We start from the raw sequence: 20,872 nt of genomic DNA, 5'->3' as shown, positions 1-20,872 counted from the left end.
GTCCAGCCTGGTCTACCCAATGAGAACTTGTTTCAAAAAAGCCAAAAGAAAGAAAAGGAAAGCCACAGCCAGGTGCCGCATCTCCATATTCCCACCACTCAAGAGGCTGAGGCAGGAGGATCATGAGTTCAAGGCTGGCCTGAGCTGCACCTGCACAGTCAGACTGTCTTAAAAAAAGAACTCAACACAAGACAACAAAAGAAAACTACCATACGCCTTCCTTGGCATGGGCATGGGCCAGGCATACGTGCTGAGCCTTGGGGTGCCCCTAACAGTGTAAGGCTGGGCAGGGGGTTTACCCACGAGGCCTCAGGAAACTGCAGGCTCAAAGCTCAGTCAGAGAGCCCAGCTTCTCACACTGTGGGGTGTCTGTGTGTGTGACTAGTCTGGGGACTGGCAAAGGCAAATGTCAGTGCAGGGGGAGACACAGCAGTCCATGCGCCGGTGAAGCAAGGTTTCGCTACCTTGGCATTGGGATAGTTACAGAAGAGTCTGGAGTCACAAGACCTGTTCAAGCTGGTCTGCCCACAGGGCATGGGCAGAAGGGTCATGGGAGGGACCTGGACAGCCCTTTGCAGCCTGCAGCCTGGTGGGCTTTTGAGCTGTAGTCTTCTATCTACTTCATTTGGGATTCTTCTAGAAGATCACGGTAAGCTAAGGGACTGGGTGCCTATCGGCCCTCTCCAGGGGAGGGACACCCGAGAGGAGCAGGCCTTGGGTCCAGCCCACTGTGACCCACACATCTCCGACCGGACTGAGACTGAAGGGCAGCCTAAGTGTGGGTACCTGAGGCCGTCACTAAAGCCCGTCACACACCGCTGGGGCCCAGCCTGGGTAGAAGCAGCTAGATTCTGAGCAGCAGGAATTCAAAGGGAACCATGGAGGATGTCTCTTGCTCATTCAGATCATTTATTGAGAATAAAAGTCGGGCCATCCCATCTGTGTGACACTGCGACAGGAGTCACTTACATGCTAAGGAGAGTCCAGAGAATCGAGACCTTCAACAGTACAGAGCCACAGGCACAGAAATCAAAAGACAAATGACCCCCTCCCCCCAAGTTTGGCAGGAAAACAAATACAGTCGGAGGCCTGGGATGGAAGGGCACTTACTTTTCAATAAGGCAGTTACAAAGCGGACAAACCCCATTCCCCAAGGACACTCCAATGGGCATCACAGGCAATAGAAAGCAGGCAAGGATGGCGCGTGACCGGAAGCGGAGGGAGGCTTTGTGTTCAGAGGTGCAGCAGGGGGAAGGAACCCACCGGAGATGCTCTGCCTGAAGCCCCAGGCCCACTTTGCCCACTTCAAATATCACAGTGACTTTCAAACTTTTCCTGACCATAAACTTGGAACCAGTCTGCAATCCAATGAAAGAACGCAAAGGCACCCCCCCCAACACACGAGGTCCCTAGGGCATGAGCCTGAGCTCATTGCCCCCCTCACCTGACTGCCCTGCTTAGTTAGCAGGGACCTGGAGCCAGGGCCATCACCCAGCCTCAGAGACAGGGTGGCAGGCAGGAGTTGGGCAGAGCTCACAGGCAGAGCCTACTTTATAAGGATGCGGTGCAGGCTAACACTGCATCCCACAGGGGTCGGCTCAACCTTTGGCTTCTCTGGGCCTAACTGTCAACAAAAAAAATTTATGCTCAAGAACTCCACAACTGAGTTTTACACATTGTAAAACAAATCTCATAATGCTTCAAATTTTCGATTCCGTGGTGGGCCACATTCACAGCTATCCTGGGTGGCAGGGGAGCCGGGGGCTGTGGCGGGCAAGCCGGCTGGGGGTCTGCTCCTCGGCCAGTCATTTTGCTAAGCTCAGCAGTCCCTATCATTCCACCTGGAATTCTGCAAGAGTTTGTTCCCAGGAGCTCAGCTGCCCTGGAGGGGCAGGGATAAGCTCTGAGGTATGTCAGGGCAGCTTACCTCGGATCACCTGTCACCCTGCAAACGACCAACTTGGTCGGGTCACAAAGGCCCCTCACTAACACGTGAACTTGGCAAATCACTTAGGACTTATTTCCCCAATTCACTAAAACTGATGGGAGAGCCACCTTGAGTGACTCTGAGGAACTGGCATCCCATCTACTTCAGCTTTGCTGGTGAAGTCCTCACGGGAACCGTAAGGCACGAGTCCTCAGTAACCTGGGGACCTCAGACTCCAGGCAAAGCCGTGTGCTGTTTAAAACGCTACAGCTGTGGGTTCCCCTCAGAGATGCCATGAGACTCTGTGTGGCCAGCATGGGACTAAGGCCTCCGATGACTAGGATTCTCTGCTGGCAACTTTGGCATGAAGGGTTTCTACAACATTTTCCAACAAGGAACCAAGACCAAAACTTAGGGGTAAAGGCAGTCAAAACACGTTATATCCAGCTGTTCTTCCAATGTGTGGAACAGTATCGGGACTGGGTCCTTTGCCCAATAAGCCACTCTGTTCACACGGCCCCCAAATTTCTGAGAGCACGGAGAAGCCAGAAGCTAACTGACAGAAGAGTCTTCCCCAGGAGGTAGTGAGCTCTCTGTCCTTGGAGGTGGCCAAGTACAGATGCTTCCTGGATGAGATGGGTAGGGAGAATGTCAGCACCAATGGGGAAGCTGGATGGGAGGATTCAAGACTTCCGATCTCTTATTTAGATCCCGTCACACAACAGAGAGCCTTCGGATGGTGTTGATAAGGCCACTTCTTTGGGACTATGCCCGGGACCACCCACTACAGTGGACAAGCTATCCTACTACCACACACCGGGCAGTCACTTGGCAAAATATGAAGAGGAAGTTCCTATGCACTCACACACGCACAGCGACAAAGGCAGCTACAAGCTCTGCTTGCAACATTAAGAGCTGCTCTCTGAGAGGCTGCTATGATTATCGCTACCTACGGCAGGGACGTGCAGCACACAGACGCCAACCCTCAAGTCACAACCCCACCTGGAATTCTGGTTTGTTGTCTTTCCTGAGGATTGGCTACGACCTTTTTCCCCACAGTTTGTTCCATGAAATGAGATACAAGAAGCCTGTCCATTCGCCTTGTAAAAAATTTAAAGCCCAGTATGAATGGTAGGCTATGGACGTCTCCATGTGATCACCTTTAGGGCACACCGAAGAACCACACCAGGCTAGACCAGAGACAGGATGGAACTGTGGGAAGCCATGCCAGTCTGGACTTGAAATTCCAGTTTTGTCCAGGAGCACCGAGTAGAGAAAAGACCACGCTGCGCCATCACAGATTGCGGGGGAGTAGAGGGGTGTGAGAGGCATGGTCAGGCGATATGAAGACAGGCACCCGAGATGAGCGCTGCTCTCTCAACAAACCCTGCTGCTCCCCAAGACAGGCCTCAGCCCTTCTTGAAGACAACAAGCTTTCGCCATGGCTTAGCCAGCAGACGGGAGGCAAGAGGCTGGCTGCTTTGATCACACAGCAGACTTCTGGACATAAGGAAAATGTAAGTTCGAATAGCTTGGCCTTTTCTGTCAGGTGATCTGGTTTGAAAGGTTGAAAAAGATAGCCCGGCCTCTGCTTCTCTAAGGCTGCGTGCATCAGAGGACAAGGATTCTGGGACAGGAACTGGTTGGAGGGCAGATGCTCCCCAGCTTGGATCTGGTCATGGCAACAGATGGAGCCCAATGGCAGATCTTAAACAGAAGCAAGCCTCTCCACAGGAAACTAAACTCATCGCTGAAGAAACAGTGATACAACTTATATGCCCACAGTTTTGGCTTATATATCAGAAAGCTACATTTTCTTCCTTGATAAGACACTGACATTTCCACAGGGCCAGTTAAATTAAAGGTCTCGTCTGCCCTCAGACACCAGCTTCTCCTGGGTCCCCCTCTTCCTCCCCCATTGCCTCCATCAGTGATGGCAGGGAGACCGACTTCTGCATGGAGTTGAGGACAGAAAACACCCAGTGGGCACATCCTCAGCCCTTGCTTGCAACCAGGACACCTTTCATATTCCACATACACCTATTTACACACGCTCCACCAGGCTGCAGTCTGCTTGGCATGCATTTTGAGCACTCTGGGAACACACCGTAAGTTAGTGACACTGGGGGCCCCCGTCCCATTCCACAGAAGCATGGTGTTCTGCTCCTCAGAAGGGAGACCATCACACACACCTTCACTCACTCAGTGTGGGGTTAACTGCTTGCTGAGATGGTGCTGCTGGACCAGGCCCCGGTGTCCTCTTGTTAGCTGAGGCTTAAGGGAAACTCAGGATTGAAATAGGAAAAGAAGACATTTGACCAAATATACACTAGGATGGTTAGAACTTGGGAATCCTTTTCTCTTATCCTCCTACCCATGTCCTTTGCCCCACCGACTGGTGATTCTGCAAACATCTTTGGATAGGAAAGCTCTGCTCTCCCAGGATGCTTTGGTTCTGACATAACTAGACAGCAGAGTCTGACTTGAACAATGAGAAAAATTAATACTTTAAAAATGACCTTAGCGAGCATTCTCCCTGAAAGGAGGCGGATTCTGACTTTCTCATTTGAGCACCAGGTGGCAGTGACTTTTGTCTCCTCCCTGCCCACACTTTTTTTTTTTTTTTTTGGCCTCACAAGGCCAAGGAGCCAAGTCCAGACATATCATCTTCCCACGGGGACCTTGGCAGCTCTCCTGAAGGTTGTGAACTGAAGACAGAAAACATGAGCCTCGACCCTCCATCTCTCTGTCAGAGCACACCCTGCCAGGCGCACAGTGGGTTATGGTATATACCTCACTCTGGGTAAAGTGCAGAAGACTCTCATGGAGGGATATGGTTTTGTTTAAAACCTTTAAAAAAGTATTTATCGACTGTGTGTGTGCAGGTCAGAGGACAGTTTGCAGGAGTCAATTCTCTCCACTATATGGCTAGGAACTGAACTCAGCTCATCAGGCTTGGCAGGAAGTGCCTTTACCCGATGGGCCATCCCAAGGTTCACCATTTTGTTTCTGCAACAGGGTCTTTAGCCGAGCTTACACCGGAGCTCTCTGGCCTTCTGCCTTGTCCTCTTGAGTGGTGGGACTAAAGCATGCACCACCACCATCAGCCTGTGACATCTGCGTGTCAATTCTAGAATCGCAGCAGCCAGTTCTGCATCCTCAGCTCCTTGTGGAGGGGCAGGGTTTCCCCCGCCTCCGGTGGGTAAGCAGAGTGGGACACAAATGGCGGGTCTCTGGTGGGAGGAGAGAAGCAGAAGCTGCGTGGCTGTGACAGCCCTGGCCAACACACACTGGGTGCCCACTGTGGACGGGTCGCAGGGCCACTGGGGGACCAGTGTCAAACTGATTTGCTACTAAATGGCAAAACTTGCAGTAAAGCGGCAGGCCTGTGTCCCCAGTGGGCATCGGTCAGTCTAAACGTGGGTCCACTCTGTGCCTCACTGTCACTGAGCCATGCCATCAGGGCTGGGCCTCGCCCATGGCTGCCCGGTACTGCAGGGTGACTGCCAAGATGCACATCACCCGGCATTTCCAGGAGAATTGATTTAAAGCTTTGCTGAGTATTCAAGACATGGTTTTAAAATTCCTTTTATGATACTGTTTTCCAGTCTGAGCAGTGAAAGTCTTTCTATATACATGCTAACCTGTAAGAATATAATCCTCCTGACAGAGAGATTTACAGTATCCATCATTCAAACTTTATTTACAGTAGACGTGAACAGTCCTTATGGGCTGAGATGTGCAGACACCACCTGTCATCAAGCATCGCACCGCTGTCCTCTCACCAAGACCTCCGCCTCCTCTGGCCGCCGGTGCCTCACTCCAGCTGCTTGCTGCCCTCCGATTTCTGGTCCAGTCTGCTCCTGTTACTCTTCACCATGTAGATGAAGTAGGCGAGCGTTTCTTTCTCATTCACGGGGATGTTCCTGAAGTGTCGGCTCACAGTCTACACAGGAGGAAAGACCAAAGTCACTTAAGCTATGTGCCCATCAGGACCCTACATCCTACGCTCTGCAAAGAGGGAACAGGAGCTGCTTCCAGAAGCGACTGCCTGCACTTAGACTTGCCAAGGAGCTGTAGGATGTAAGGTTCCCTTGCTCCAGGGTTTAGCTGCTTTTCTCCTGGGGCTACCAAAAGTGTACCATTGCAGCCCAGGACACTACCAAGGCACAGATATACTTCAGTAGCAGCTACTCATCCCTGGCAGGACATCAGCTATCCTGTGGTGTAAGGAGGCTGGGACTTCCCTGGTTGGCCAATTGCCACCAAGCCTTTCAGGCTCTGGAAATCGACCAAAAAAAAAAAAAAAAGGTTTTAAAAAATTGTGTCAAGCTGGGTGTGGTGTTGAATGCCTGTAATCCAGGCTCTCAGGAGGGTGAGACAGATGGGTCAGGAGTTCGAGACCACCAGTCTCAGCTGCCTTAAACACACACACACACACACACACACACACACACACACACATACATACACACACCCCAAAACAAAATAAAAACCATCCCAAACTATCAAATGAACAGTCAAAACAGTGTCTGGCCCCAAGATTCCTCTATGTAGGGACACATGCCCCTGGGAAAGTGTGCCAGCCTGAAGAGAGTGCCCCCTGGCCATGTCCTGACTGCTTCTGTTGGCTGAGCCTGGAGAAACACAGTTCCTCTCTGGCCCACTCTTCCTTCTAGCTGGCGGTGGGTAAGCCGTGGAGCTGTGTGCTGCTGGTGTACCTCTGTGCTGGTGAGGGAAGGGCTGGAGAGTGAAGACACATCAGACAGACCCCAAACAAGCCGCTGGGAGCTGTGCAGCAGACCCTGCATGGATGGAGGTGGTCAGGGCAGATGAAGAAAGACCTGGGAATAAATAACCAAGTCTCTGGATTGTGTTTTTCTTTTCTCCGCCTCTCAAACTTTCTACAACAAAAGGCAGGAGAATTAAGAGGGATGAGGAAGCCAAGTACTGTGACATGTGCCTGGAAGGGAAGCTGAGGCAGGAGATCACTTGAGCCCATCAGTATTGCTAGATCACATACAGGAGAGAGAGAGAGAGGCTAAGGGTGACCCCCTCCCACTTCCCACTAAAAGAAGATAAGAATTCAATGAAGAAAAAAAAAAGTTCTTGGGTGCCATGAATCATACAGGGAAAGACTTCCATTGACACCAGAGGTCAAGAAGCCGATGTGGGTAGGTCCTGGAGGTTGAAGGGGAAGCTCACTGGTAGATGACTTGCTTAGTCATACACAAGGTCCTGGGCTTGATCCTCACTATCCAGAGAAACAAACCAACCCTAAATCTAAAGTCACAGTCGGCTAATCCAACTGACACACTTGAAAGGACTGGTTCTATCAAGAACCTTGTAAGAATGACGTCATGAATCAGAATCAAGGGCCCTTGGGTTGCTGTGTGACTTTAAGAAGGTCCATCCCTCTCTGTGCATGGCTTCCTTTGGGAAATAGGAAAGCTCTTGAATTCTACGTAACACAAAAAGGGACAGACTTGGGCTGGAGAGATGGCTCAGAGGTTAAGATCACAGGCTGCTCTTTCAGAGGTCCTGAGTTCAATTCCCAGCAATCACATGGTGGCTCACAACCATCTGTAACGAGATCTGATGCCCTCTTCTGGCCTGCAGGCAAACATTTGGACAGAACAATGCATATGTAATAAATAAAATAAGCCTTGCATGGAGGAGATGCATGAGTGGATGACCTGTGGGAGGGATAGCTGGGACCACAGAGGCACAGGCTGGGCCTCTCTGACTTATCTACCTACTTCTGCTAGCTGGGCCTTGTTGAAGCCGGGTCTGGTCTGCAGCTTGTAGTGCCGTTTGTAGCGTCGGAGAGTGTTCACCTGCAGCTGGAACAGATCAACCTAGAGAAGAGGAGAGACAGTCATGGAAGAGTCCACCCGGCCCCGCACACCCTAGCACCCTAGGGAGGGCCGAGGAGGAAGAAGTTGGAGACACTGTTCACTAAGGACTAGTGACTGGCAGGGAGGCCAAAGGCAGCTGGGGAAGGGCTCTGTGCGGGTGGGGAGGGGAGGCTGAAGCAGAAGAGAGGCGGTAGAGAGGTAGTGAGGAAGAGGAGAGGAGGCCGGCCGAGGGACGGCATGTCCTGGAAGGCAGAAGGAGCTTGGGCTGGGGGAGATGCTTTAGGATAGGGCTGGAGGTTGGGGGAGGGAGGGAACAGGGAGCTGCTGCAGCACAGGCCTTCTAGTGAGTGGACAGAGCTGAGGCCCACTTCAGGCAATGTGAGAGGACACCAGCGTGTCCAGGAAGGCCAGCTCAGGGACACTGAAGGAGACAAGTTAGGGTGGACTGGCAGAGCTCCCAGGATGGCGGCAGAACAGAGATGCTCAGGGTGTTCCTTCCTAGGCTCAGCCTCAGGTCTCCCCTTCCTAGAGAGTTACCATAGTGATCCACCTGCAGTTCAGGAACTCTGCAGAGGGCTGGATAAGGGCCATCAAGAAAGACCCCTCTCTCTTTGTTCAGCTAAACTAGGCAGGGGTAAGCTATCCAGTCATGAAATACAGAAGGCTCAGAAAGGGCTGCCTTTACCTGCCTCCAAGAGAGAGGCTCTTGCTTCAGGCAAGTGGGACTCGCTTCCAAAAAAAAAAAAAAAAAAAAAAAAGGGAAAAGTAATCAGTATGGGGGTTCAGAATCCTCCAGTCATTTTAAAACATTCTTGGGAACCTTTTCTAAAACGTTTGGTCAAAGGGATTCAGGAACCAAATATGTCTTTAGGAACCAACCACAACACTACAGGCAATAAAAGATGCTGGAAAGCAAGGCTGGGGAAGGGACATGGGGAGAGGGGCGGGGACAGGGCTGAGTTTCACACGCCTCTCCACACCTGCAGACTGAGGCCCGCCCACGTCTACTCCCAGCCCTGGAGTGTGCTCACAGGTGCTCACCTTACAAGATAACGGCGTGTCACGTGCTCAGTGCGCACTGGACACAGTGCCTCTTTTTGCTGAAACCCGAGTGAGAACACTTTGGAAGGAAACCCAGCTACTCCTTCCTTGAATTCCTTCCTTAACACCATGGGCTCCTTCTGGGTGAGAAGCTGGAGCTCACGGGTCTTGTGCACAGCTTTGAGGGGGCACACCCCAAAGGGTATATGGCAATATCTGCAGACATTTTTTCACTGTCACAACTCAGGCAATGATGTCACTGGCCTCTGGAGGTCAGGGGTGCTGCTGCTGATTCTATAATAGTCAAGATGCACCACCCCCCCCTCGCAATGTCAAATTTCAGCAGCTGCTAAATGACTGCAGTGTGTCTCTGGGGACAAGCCCCAGTCCAGTTGGTGACACTGACAAGATACACTTTTATTTTCAGGTCAGAGAAGAAGGGGAGCGAGCTGCCCAGGTCACACAGGCTCAGCATTAACTTTAAAGGCAAGAACGGGGTTTAAAGGAGGCAACACCATGATTAAGCCCTGGTCGGGTTCGAGAGGCAAAGTCCTGCAGTCTACTACAAAGACTATGAGCAGAGCTCTAGTCCCAGCTGGGACCTCGGAGCCTGGGCCTGTCTGGAGAGTGACAAGACAGGCAGAACAGCTGATCACCAGTCTTTCAGAGTCAACGTTACTGAAAGCCTAGAAAACATGTTTCAAACAAACCACAGCAAAGATGACTGGCTAGTTCAGAAAACACAATAGCCCTCGTCAAAGCTGGAATCAGAACCCACTATTCCCATTCTCTGGCTGGGACGGAGGCTTGGGTCACAATCTATTCTCTTGGCTCTCTCTACCAGCGTTCTGGCCTTTACCTCAGGAATGTCAGTGTCATGCTCGGGGGAATCTCCGCCATCATCACTTGTCTTCCTCTTCCGTTTATTCCGGACGCTCTGGATGAAATTTTTATGGAAGTCGCAGATGTACAGGTGCCTTACCTGATGGGAAGAAACCTAAAGTCAGTGTTAGCCTGAGAAATCATAAGCTTCCTCTTTTGGTTGGGTACTGGAGAGAGATGGATGAGTGAGGCAGGCCACAGCTTACAACCTTATTACTACAGGCTGCAGAAGAAGAAATACAGGGAGCTGGCGGTGTAGCTAAGTGGAAGAGTACATGCCCAACTTACCCCCACACACACACCCCACAGTGCATTAGCATCCACGTCTCTACAGGACAGGATGTAGAGCTGGCTGCAGTGGGGAAAGGCTGGCTTTACAGGTACCAGGAGGAAGTAGGAACTTGCAGTGGGCAGGCAGGTGTGGGGCAGGGGCAGCAGGGACTGTGGTACTCACAACAGCTACCACTGCAGGGGAACACTGGAAAACTTGACTCCTGCTACTGCACAGCTGATTCCACAAAGGATTCGAGAGAGACAGAATTCTCACAAAGCAGACCCAAATAAGTGGGAGGGGGTATTACCCCGATTTTCTAATTAACACTGGAGCATATTTGTAAAGGTGCCAACAGCAGCTCAAATGTGAAGAACGTGTTTTTATTTAAGAACCTGAGTACCACAATCGCCTGGAGGAACCAAACACCCCCCCCCCCCCCCCCCCCCCCCCCCCCCCCCGCAGAACCCAATGCCTGTGTAAATGGCTCTGGCTAGGGACAGCTGGTGCACAAATGTTCTGGGGAGACATCTGAACTGGAGTTTAGTCCTTAAATCCTTAAAGATAAAAGTAAGCTGACAGGAAGTCACCATCAATTAATTCGGGCCGTTTTATGGAGGAAATAACAAAAACTGTTTATTCGGATGATTACCAGTTTCATGTGGTTGGATTAGTGAGTCATGAGTCATTTTGAGTTTATTCTGTGATGCTGTCTTGCACACAGCAGGAGCTCAATAAGTGCTGATGCACCAATATCGGCACCCCTCATAGCTGCAAACAGCTTATGCTGGTGAAAGTCACATCTTACATGGCCACAAATTGGGATGGCTTTGCCAGATTCCACTCTGGCAATGAACTTTCAGATAGAAGTATGTACCACTCTCCTAAAGAGTAACACCCAGGTGGCACAAGACTATCACCACCCTTGGCAGCTGGCACTTAGATTGGCAATGATGGCATGTGCCTCTTGAGAGAGAAGCTGCTTCTCTCAAGCGTAGTGGTAAACTGGGGAGAACAGCAGAATAGGGTGTTTCTAAAGCTTAGATGGGAAGATATCAGAGCCAAGCCCCCCCCCAAGCCTTGGTAAAGGCCCCTTTCCTCCTGCTACATCTCCTTTATGCTATTCCCAACTCCAGCCACTCTCCAGAAGCAAAGAAGAAACATGTCAAGTGCAAGTTGGTCCTGTGTTGATACATCACAGAGGCTGCCAGTGGCCACCTGAAGGGTTGTAGTGTCTTTTTAAAAGGGCGCCCACTTGATCCTTTTACAAGACAGCCATTCTCGGTCCTTAACCATGTTCAAGTCCGAAATGCATTTCAGCGACTTCAGGGCTCAGAGGCCTTTGTGGGTGGGACGGGACATTGAGGGTAGTAGCAAAGTTCACTGCGTGGATGTCTCTTTTTTTCTCCCCCGTTTCACTTGCTATAACGCTACACTTTCTGGTAACACAGCAGTTACTCGGGATTGAATTCCTGCCCACGTCTGTGAAATGAAATAGGAACTCTTTCAGAAATGATGACGCTGCACTACCACCTTGAAATGGACTGAGACTGTACTTCCAACCACATGCCTTCCCCAGCACTGCCTCTGGGAGATGCTGCTGCCCGGCCCACGGGGCCTTTCTTCCAGACGACGTGTGTGAGATGCTCAACACTGCTCCACATGGGTTTCCCATGGGCCGAGTGGGTAAACAGAGTCTCTGCTGCAACAATAAAACCATCCAGATGTGAGGACTGCTCACAGAAATACTGCCGGCAGCCCACACAGGAGGCAGGCACTGTTTCCAAGTGAATACATCCATCGCCATTCTAGAATCCTCTTTTCACCCCCACATGTGATTATCAGGGGACACCCTACTGTCCTGAAGGTTTTGTTTCAGGGTAATTTCATTCATTCATTCATTCATTTCTCATTTATTTATCGACAGACATTTGTAAAAAGAAAGTCCCAATCATTTAAAAAAACAGCACTATTCCAAAAGAGCCAGACTATACTGGTTAACTAAAGAAAGCTGAGTGTGTGAGAGAAGAGTCTAGGAGAAAAGATGATGACCTTATTTATTAAAGAAGAATGGAACTTGGGGGTAGGGCTTGGAAGCAAGCCAGGTAATGGGTTTAGAAAATTAGCCAGCTTCTAAGTGCAGTGTGCACGTGGCACCATTGCTTCCTGCCCCCAGCCTTAGTTTCTGCCACATCGTTAGTGTAAAGATGGGCTCCCCTTTCATTGTCCCCAATGCAGCGGTTCTCAACCCGTGGGTCCCGACCCCCCTTGTGGTCACACATATTTACATTATGATTCATAACAGTAGCAAAATTACAGTTATGAAGTAGCAATGAAATAATTTTATGTTTGGGGGTTACTACAACATAAGGAACTGTATTAAAGGGTCGCACCATTAGGAAGGTTGAGAAACACTGCCCTAAACGTTGGACATTAATCATTCAAGCTCCCTGAATATTAAAAAATTCCTTAACTCAGTCCCAATTCCTAATCTGGAAGCTGCCACTCAGGTCTTGCAGCAACAGATGTCAAACTAAAAAGTTCGTAACCGGTTGGTAATAGGCACATCTTCAGAACCGTTAACAAGAAGAGCAGGTGAAATCATTCAGGAAGTTTCCTATAATTAGCCACAAGGCGCAGGGCAATCCCATTCAATTTAAAATCTCCGCTTCCGTCTGCATTACCAAATATGTTACCCATCAAGAAAACTGATTCCCCGCCCCCCCCCTCCAATCACATCCACTGCAAGAGTCATCTAAGACCTGGCCTTGGCCTTATTTCTGCCCACATCTCAGAAAAATTCATTCACTGCTAGCGAAGCGGGCTCTGTGCTGCTGCGCTGCAGAGACGGAGGCCGCGGGAGACAGGAAAGTCGCGGCCACCTTGCTAGCATCTGAAAGAACGACAAGGTCCCTGGAGGAAGGACGAAGTTGGAGAAGAGCCTCCAGGTCCCCTTGCCACCCCTTATCCCCAATTCTTGCAAAAGTAACCCACCTCTCTCTGTTCTACTATCCCGCGCAACAGTGACAGCTGCAAACTGCTGTCACTTTCCCAGGCAGGGAGTGTGTGCCAAGCCCTCCTCGGCCCCCCAGTCCACCCTCTGGGATGAGGGCAAGCGTCGCGGAGCACAGAGCGGCCTCCACGATCCCCAGTCCCCTGTTCTGCACAGACCGCGCGGCGAGGCCCAGCGCACCGAGCGTCCCCAGGGTCCCTTCCCGCGGCCCTGCGCTGAGCCCCGAGACTCACGCTCTTGTCGATGTCCAGCTTGAGTTTCTTCTGCGAGATGCTCTTCTGCACCCTCTTGCTGAAGGAGGCGTTGCCCGCGGGCCGGACGCAGCGCTCGCCGTCCGCGATGAGGCAGCAGCTCTGGCCGTAGCCCGGGGCGGCGGCGGGGGCGGCAGGGGGCCCTTCGCGGCTGTCCTCCTCGGTGCTGAAACCGTTCATCTCCCCGCCCCGGCCCGGCCCCTCCGGGGGAGGGCCCCTGTAGGCCACTCCGCTGCTGTGAGCCCCGCGGGGCAGCTCTCCGCCAGCCCCGCGCCCGAGTCCCACGGTGCGCCCCGGGTCAGGCGCGCTCTGAGCTCCGCGAGGCCCGGCTGCTCTGTGCTCCTGCAGCCCGGGCCCTGCCGGGGATGCACACGCCGAGGCTCCGGCCCGGGCCCGCGAGGCTCCCCCGGGATCCGGGCCCGGCCGCCCTGGGGCTCCCGAGGCCCCCGCCGGCTCCCGCCTGCTCTGTGCCGCGCCGCAAAGTCTCCACCCCGCGGCTCCCCGCGCGGGGCCCGGCCTCGAACCTGCCGTGTCCGGGCCCCGCGGTGCTCACGGCCCGCCCCAGCGCCCTGCCGCTCGGCGGCGCCCCGAGTCCCCGCGGCAGCCCCTGGGCCGCCCCGGCCGCCGCCCGCCCGATGCGCCGCACCACAACAGTGCGCTCCCCCGCCCGCCGCAGCACAGCGGAAGTCCCGCCTCCGTGCGCATATTGGCCGTATTCTCTGCATGGGCGGGGTCTCCGTCGCCGCTGGCGATCTCCATTGGGCGCCGCCGCTGCCGGTCTCCGGTGCCAGGCTACTTCCTGGACTCTGCTGGGATGGGTTCAAAGTAGAGAAAGTGCAAGAGGGAAGAGTTGCCCGGGCGAGGGAGGGGAGCGGCCCGCAGGTTCACTTCTAACTGTGGAGCAGGATGCTGAGATGGGTCTGGAGGGATGCAGGATGCTCTGGTCCCAGTTAGGATGGTGAGCAGGGTCCTCGCTCCCAGGTGCTCGCTCCGAGGAAGGATGCAGAGCCGGGGTCTGGAAGAATGAATGCAGAATGGCCTGGTCCGGGGGAGGATGGTGAGCAAGGTCCTGGCTCTAGGAAGAGATGAGCTGGGTCAGGAGAGGCGGGGTCCCCGCTCTGGGGAGGGGTGCTGAACGGAATGTGGAGGGACGCAGGGTCTCCACTCCGGGATGGGATGCTGAGCTGGGTCCCCACTCCGGGGACGGGATGCTGAGCGAAGACCGGAGGGACAAGGGTTCCATTGAGGGGAGGCATGCTGAGCAGGTTCTCAGTTCCGGTGCAGGATGCAGAGCAGGGGGCCGGAGCAAGGTCCCGGCTCCGGGACGGAATGCTAAGCTGGGTCTGGCAGGCCGCAGGGTCTTGTATATCGAGTAGGATACTGAGCGGGGTCTGTGGGAAGCAGGGACAGAATTCAGCAGAGATCACGTTCGAGGTGGACTGCACGAAAGAACTGAGGGACCAGCGTAGGGAAGGGGTATGTGAAAGGGGACCTTAGGGAGAAAGTGGTGCCAGGAGAACAGACTGGGCAAAATGGAAAGGCCTAGGCTGGAAGACCTGGGCAGCAGCGGGAGGCAGGGTGCATGACATGGGGCAGAAAGCCAGTATGGAGGTGCATATGCGCATAAAGAGGCGGAGAGAGACAACGGAGGTCGGACGTGGGAAGTAGCAATCTTTGGGTACCGCGAACCAAGGGAGGAGGGGCTTAAGAGGAGAGCCCAGGGTTCAGAGCAACCCTTCTCTGGGTTTGGTCTGCAGGATGGGCTTTGTAGGCTGAACCAACGGAGAAAGGCCCCCAGGCTACCGACGGAGGACTTTTTAGGGACTGATTTGTAGTTTGATTGCTTCAAGCCACTCCGCCCAACCAGGGAGGAGGCCACCTCACTCTTCCTGAAAATACCCAGGGGATTTTCTGAGGGTCAGGTCGTACAGCCAGTAGTGTTGTGTGAGGGTGTAGGGGAGGGGACGGGTGGTGTTAGGTGTCAGGTAAGCTCTTAAATTCTCTTCAAAGGCCTAAAACGAGTTTATACAGTCTCATTTGTACTAATTTCACACCGGAGACAGTATGCTAGGAAATTTAAGCCCACTGTGGGGGCTGAGGCTGTAACTCGGTGGCCGAGTGGTTGACCAGCCCATCTCAGGCTCTGGGTTTGTTCCCCAGCACTACTTAAACAGGGTGTGGCGACACAGGCCTGTCATCCATCTTTAAGCAGGAGGATCTGAAGTTCAAGGTCATTCTTGAGTGACTACAAAGCACACAGTCCAGTCTTGGTTTTGTGAGACCTTGTCTCAAAACAAAACATGTCCATTATGAAGAATTGCTTATAAAAAAATAATCTAAAGGTTACAAAAGAGACGTGGTTAAGCGAAATTTAACATCTTCAGAAAGAGATGTGCACTCGATTTTTTTTTTTTTTTTTTTGGAGACAGGGTTTCTCTGTGAAACTTTGTGCCTTTCTTGGAGCTCACTCTGTAGACCAGGCTGGCCTCCAACTCACAAAGATCCACCTGGCTCTGCCTCCCGAGTTCTGGGATGAAAGGCGTGTGCCACCGCTGCCTGGCTGTGCACTCGATTTTTAAGGTCGATTCAATATCAGTGTGTGTGTGTGCGTGTGTTTACTCTTTGCTCTTTGGGGGCCTGCCACCCAGCTCCCAAATAAATATATGGAGACTTATTCTTACTTATGAATGCCTGTCCTTAGGTTGGCTTGTTTTTAGACAGCTTTTCTTAACTTTAAATTGTCCCATTTACCTTTTGCCTCTGGGCTTTTAGCTTTCTATTCTATGTACCTTTCTTTCCTTCTTACTCTGTGGCTGGCTGGGTGGCTCCTGGTGTCCTTCTCTCCTCCTTTTCTGGTCCCTTCCTCTTCTTTCTCCTTCTATTTATTCTCTCTGCCTGGCAGACCCGCCTATCCTTTCTCCTGCCTCGCTATTGGCCGTTCAGCTCTTTATTAGATCATCAGTGTTTTTGACAGGCACAGTAACCCAGCTTCACAGAGTTAAACAAATGCAACATAAACAAAAGTAACACACCTTAAAATAATATTCTACAACAGTTATGAGCCACCATGTAGGTGCTTGGAACCGAACCTCAGCCCTCTGCAAAAGCAGAAAGGGTTCTAAACCCTTGGACCATCTCTCCGGTCCTACTTTCTCTACACTTGCACAGTCCAGGGCCCCAAACCAGGGAGTGGTACTGCCCACAGTAACTTGGATCTTCCTACCTCAACTAACAATCTCCACACCAAGACATGCCCACAGGCCAACCTGATCTAGCCAATTCCTCATTGAGGATCTTCTCAGGTGATTTTAGGCTGTGCCAAGTTGACAGTTAAAACTAAGTGGCACAGGGGGCCAGAAGGAAGCATGATCCTGGCCTTATAAGGTTTACAGGGAACGCAGTTGGGGGTCTACACGAGGCCGAATGCACTGGTTCTGAGGTCCTTTGGTATAGATGAAAGCTCCACTTTTCTTTCCTTCCTTCCTTCCTTCCTTCCTTCCTTCCTTCCTTCCTTCCTTCCTTCCTTCTCTCCTCCTCCCTCCCTCCCTTCCTTCCTTCCTCCTCCCTCCCTCCCTCTCTCTTTCTTTCTCTTCTTCTTCTTTTTTTTTTTTTTTTTTAAAGACATGGTTTCTCTGTGTAGCCCTGGCTGCCCTGGAACTCACCAAGGTCTGCCTGCCTCTGCCTCCTGAGTGCTGGGATCAAAGGCGTGCGCCACCACCGCCCAGCATTCTTTGCATGTTTCTTATGCTGAGATGCTTTCCCCAGAGTATCTTGCGTTCAGCCCGGTCATTTCAGCACCCAACTGCTTCATTACCAGCCTTCCTTGGCTGGAAGGAGTAAGCAGCTCCCCCTTGGGGGCTGCAGTCCAGTCCTCGGGGCAGCGGCCACTCCTGACTCCTGTCACTCCAGTGTTATTCATAGTGTCCCCCTTTACTTGGCAATCCTTTATTAGTGCCGTCCCTGTTAAGATGAGCTCATCTTTAGACCAGAGCAAGCACCAAGGCTGTTTGTAGAGCATGTGTGCATATAGGAGCCGTGTGTGTGTGTGTGTGTGTGTGTGTGTGTGTGTGTGTGTGTGTGTGTGTAGGCACCACGTGTGTGCACCTGCTCTCACATTCTGACCATCCTCTGCAGACATCCTGGAGTCTTTCTTCTAGGGATCTTCCATCACAACCTTTCCCTATGTGCATAGCTCTGCCTGTTGCTGTTGGAATGACTGAGCAGCTCTAGACGGTCGGCTTTGCTGTCAGCACTGTCTTCAGATCTGACCCCCACTCTTCACGTGCTATGATATGTTGGCAAATTATCTCCTCTCTTCCTCCCTTCCTCCTCTTCCATTATGAGAGAGTATCTCGTATATCCCAGGCTGGCCTGGAACTCACAACATGCCAAGAATGACCTCAAACTTCGGGTTCTCTTGCCTTCACCTTCCAAGTGCTGAGGCGACAGGCATGTGGCACAGTGGTGCTGAGGATGGAACCCGGGACTTCCTGCATGCTAGGTAAGGGCTCTGCTTACCGAGCTACAACCCCAGCCACATTTCACAGAAGCCTCTTAGTGAGTGCTAACACAATGCCTGGGCAGCGTTAAAGGTTAATTAATCAGTGCTAGTCCACCTACCTCAATTCACTTACATTTGCCTTCAATAGCTGCTTTTTTTTTTTTCCCATAGGGTTTGTCTTTGTTTTGCCTGTATGCATATATGTGCACCATGTGTGTGCCTGATGCCTGTGGAGGCCAGAAGAGAGTGTCAGGTCTCCTGGGCCTGGAGTTACAGATGATTGTGAGCTGCCATGTGGGTGCTGGGAATTGAACCCAGGTCTTCTGCAAGAGCAGCCAGTGCTCTTGACCATCTTTCCAGCCCCCCAGAGTTTGTCTTTATATCTCAGGATGGCCTGGAACCAAAGGGCATAAGCTCCCCTGGAAGTGGTTAACAGATGGTTGTGAGCCACCTGCTGTGGGTACTGGGAACTGAACCTGGGTCCTCTGCAAGAGCAGTATGTGCTCTGAACCCCTGAGCCATCTCTCCAACCCCAGTGTAAATTTTTCAACACAGAACTTTCCCTAACTGGGCAGTGGTTGCCCATGCTTTTAATCCCAGCACTCAGGAGGCAGAGGCAAGTAGATCTCTGTGAGTTCTTGGCCAGCCTGGTCTACGAAGTGAGTGTTCAGCCTGGCCTGCATAGGAAGTTCCAGGACAAAAATGGCTATGTAGAGAGACCCTGTCTCAAAGAGAACCAAACAATAAAATAAAAACGTTTCCTATTGTTTTCCTGTTACTACGACAGTGGGAGGACAGAAGGGGAATTGTAGTGAAATGCCGAAGTTTTCCACATCTCTCCATCAGGTACCCTGACCCTCTCTCAATCTTAGCAACCCTGCTTCCTTCCTCCTCATTCCCTTTCATCCAATCAGCTGACAACATGGCAATGAACCCACATCATCCTAGCCTTGGAGACTCAGGGTTGGCACCTCTGCTGGGCAGCTACCACGCAGGAGGCATTTCACCCTGTGTTCTTCCTTCCCCTTTGGAGGGCTGGTGACAGGCCACCCTGGAATGACTTTCAGTGATTCTGTCTTTGGAGACAGGTGGAAAATTAGCGATAGATCTTCCATGTTAGGTTGCTCATGATGAGCGTCCTGGATTGCTGTGGGCAGGTCATAGGTTAGGCCTTTGTCTCAGACATCAGCGGGAGTGTCTGTGGGCCCCTCCTGACTGAGATGTTGTAATGGTTAATCTTCTCTGTCACCTCAGCTGGATGTCACACCCCTGTGAGTGCCTGAGAGGATGTTTGCAGAAAAGTTTTAACTCAAGAGGGAAGTCCCACCCTGCATGTCTATGACCTCCTCCCATGGGCTGGGCTCCCAGACTGAGTGAGAAGAAAATGAGCCGAGCACTCTCTCTCTCTGCTTCCTGGCTGTGGACACAATGTGATCAGCTGTCCCGTGGCCCTGCCACCATACCTTTCCTGCCATGATGGACAGTTTACCTTTAAGCTGTGAGCCAAAATAAACCCTTCCTCCCTTGAGTTTCTTTCGTGAGGTATTTTGTCACAGTCGGGAGACAAGGAACAAACAGAGAGGGGATTGGGTGGTTGGAAAAGAGTGATGTTCTGCCTCTTGTGCTGCCCAGAGTCTGGAGGCAGTGCTGCTCTTGGACTTGCAAGGAGCCCACGAGAGGCTGACTGGAAGCTGTGGAACAGGTGCTGTTTTGGGGGTTCTCCATATGGCTTCCAGGGCCAGCTGTGTGGTCAGTTGGATGAGTGGGTAGATGGATGAGGCTAATGACCTCCAACCTCCAGAACCAAGAGGCAGTGGCGATCCTGTGGCTTGGATCGCTGACCCTGGATTCAGTGTGGGTTGGGATCCTGGCTCTGTCACCCAGCCTAGGAACCTTGGGAAAATGACAAAGTCTCACCATGCCTCCATTTCCTCATCTATAAAATAGTAACCTTTTACAGCCGTCGTGACAGCCATCTGAGTCGGTAGATACAGTAAACCAGGTAGAATAGTGCCTGGCACAAGTTGGGTGTTCAGCAAGTACTAATTATTATTAGTGGCTAAATCAGTTATGGTTGGGTTTGGCAAATAACAAAATCGTCATAGAAGATGAAATGTTTCTCTTACCTTCAAGAATTCTGATGCAACCAGAGAGCTTTCCTCAGGGGCCAGCGAACAAGGCTCCTTTGTCACGCCGCAAAGAGGGCGGTGGGACTGCTAACCCTATGGCTTCTCCTTCCACCTTGACCAAGATGATGCTGGAGTTGCCTTGGCATTCTGTTGTTGTTGTTTGTTTTTTGCTTTTCAAGACAGAGTTTCTCCGTGTAGCTTTGGGGCCTGTCCAGGAACTCACTTTGTAGACCAGGCTGGCCTCCAACTCACAGAGATCCACCTGCCTCTGCCTCCTGAGTGCTGGGATGAAAGGTGTGTGCACCACCACCTGGCTTGCCTTGGCATTCTGACCAGAAGGGAGAAGGAGGATAGACAGGGCCCACTCTCTGCCCTCAGGGAGACTTCTCAGGGGCTATGGGACCTCCCACTTGTATCCCTGGTTGTACTAGGACAGGCCCATAGGGTTGAGGAAATTGGCTCAAACCATTTGCCAAGGCATGCACATAATGTACTTCCTTATGGCTAACCTAGAGTCTGCCTGAGAGCCTAGCAACAGGTGCATCAGAGCTCCTGGTCAATGTCAGAGTTCCCGATTGTGCCCAGCCAATGAGGGACAACTAGCAATGCCACCAGATTGGGACACAGCTTGGATGCTGGGAGGAGGGTATATAAGGCCTTCCCCATTATTGAATAAACGAGCTTGTTGTTTGCCTTTAACTGACTCCTGGTGTCTGTGCCATTGACATGGCGCCTTCTCCCCCACTCCCACCCCCCAGAGCCGTTAGGATCCAGCAACACCTGGTCAGCATTTGGCCACATCTGACAGCAGGAAATAGGAGATGGGTACTGGGAAATACCCTCTGACTTTGGTAGCTGTGTGATCAGTGAAAATAGAGGGCCTGTGACTAGGATATAAGGGTGAGAACGGAGTGTGTGTGTTTCAGTCACAGCCAACCATTTCTGCCATACCTCTTTTAAAATTCCCGTCTTGCCAGGCGGTGGCGGCACACACCTTTC

The 20,872-nt window shown here is 52.0% G+C and overlaps 1 protein-coding gene across 2 annotated transcripts; it reads right to left on the bottom strand.

The window, feature by feature from the left end:
• Positions 1-890: 890 nt before the first annotated feature.
• Positions 891-13,876, bottom strand: Sap30l (SAP30 like). 2 transcript variants are annotated; one of them, XR_005090298.1, is made up of 5 exons: positions 13,226-13,844; positions 9,686-9,808; positions 7,687-7,785; positions 6,649-6,771; positions 5,787-5,873 (listed from the first exon to the last, which is right to left on the bottom strand). XR_005090298.1 is itself a non-coding variant. In XM_028880056.2 (4 exons), the coding sequence occupies exons 1-4, from the start codon at positions 13,421-13,423 to the stop codon at positions 5,745-5,747; spliced, it is 549 nt and encodes a 182-aa protein (XP_028735889.1). In that variant the 5' UTR covers positions 13,424-13,876; the 3' UTR covers positions 891-5,744. The 2 variants fall into 2 exon arrangements, 1 of the variants encoding a protein (XP_028735889.1); XM_028880056.2 differs by lacking the exon at positions 6,649-6,771 and having other exon boundaries at positions 891-5,873; positions 13,226-13,876.
• Positions 13,877-20,872: the final 6,996 nt, after the last annotated feature.

The sequence above is a fragment of the Peromyscus leucopus genome, chromosome 8b (assembly GCF_004664715.2).
Source record: "Peromyscus leucopus breed LL Stock chromosome 8b, UCI_PerLeu_2.1, whole genome shotgun sequence".
NCBI lineage: Eukaryota > Metazoa > Chordata > Mammalia > Rodentia > Cricetidae > Peromyscus > Peromyscus leucopus.
This window is presented reverse-complemented; position numbering and strand designations above follow the sequence as displayed.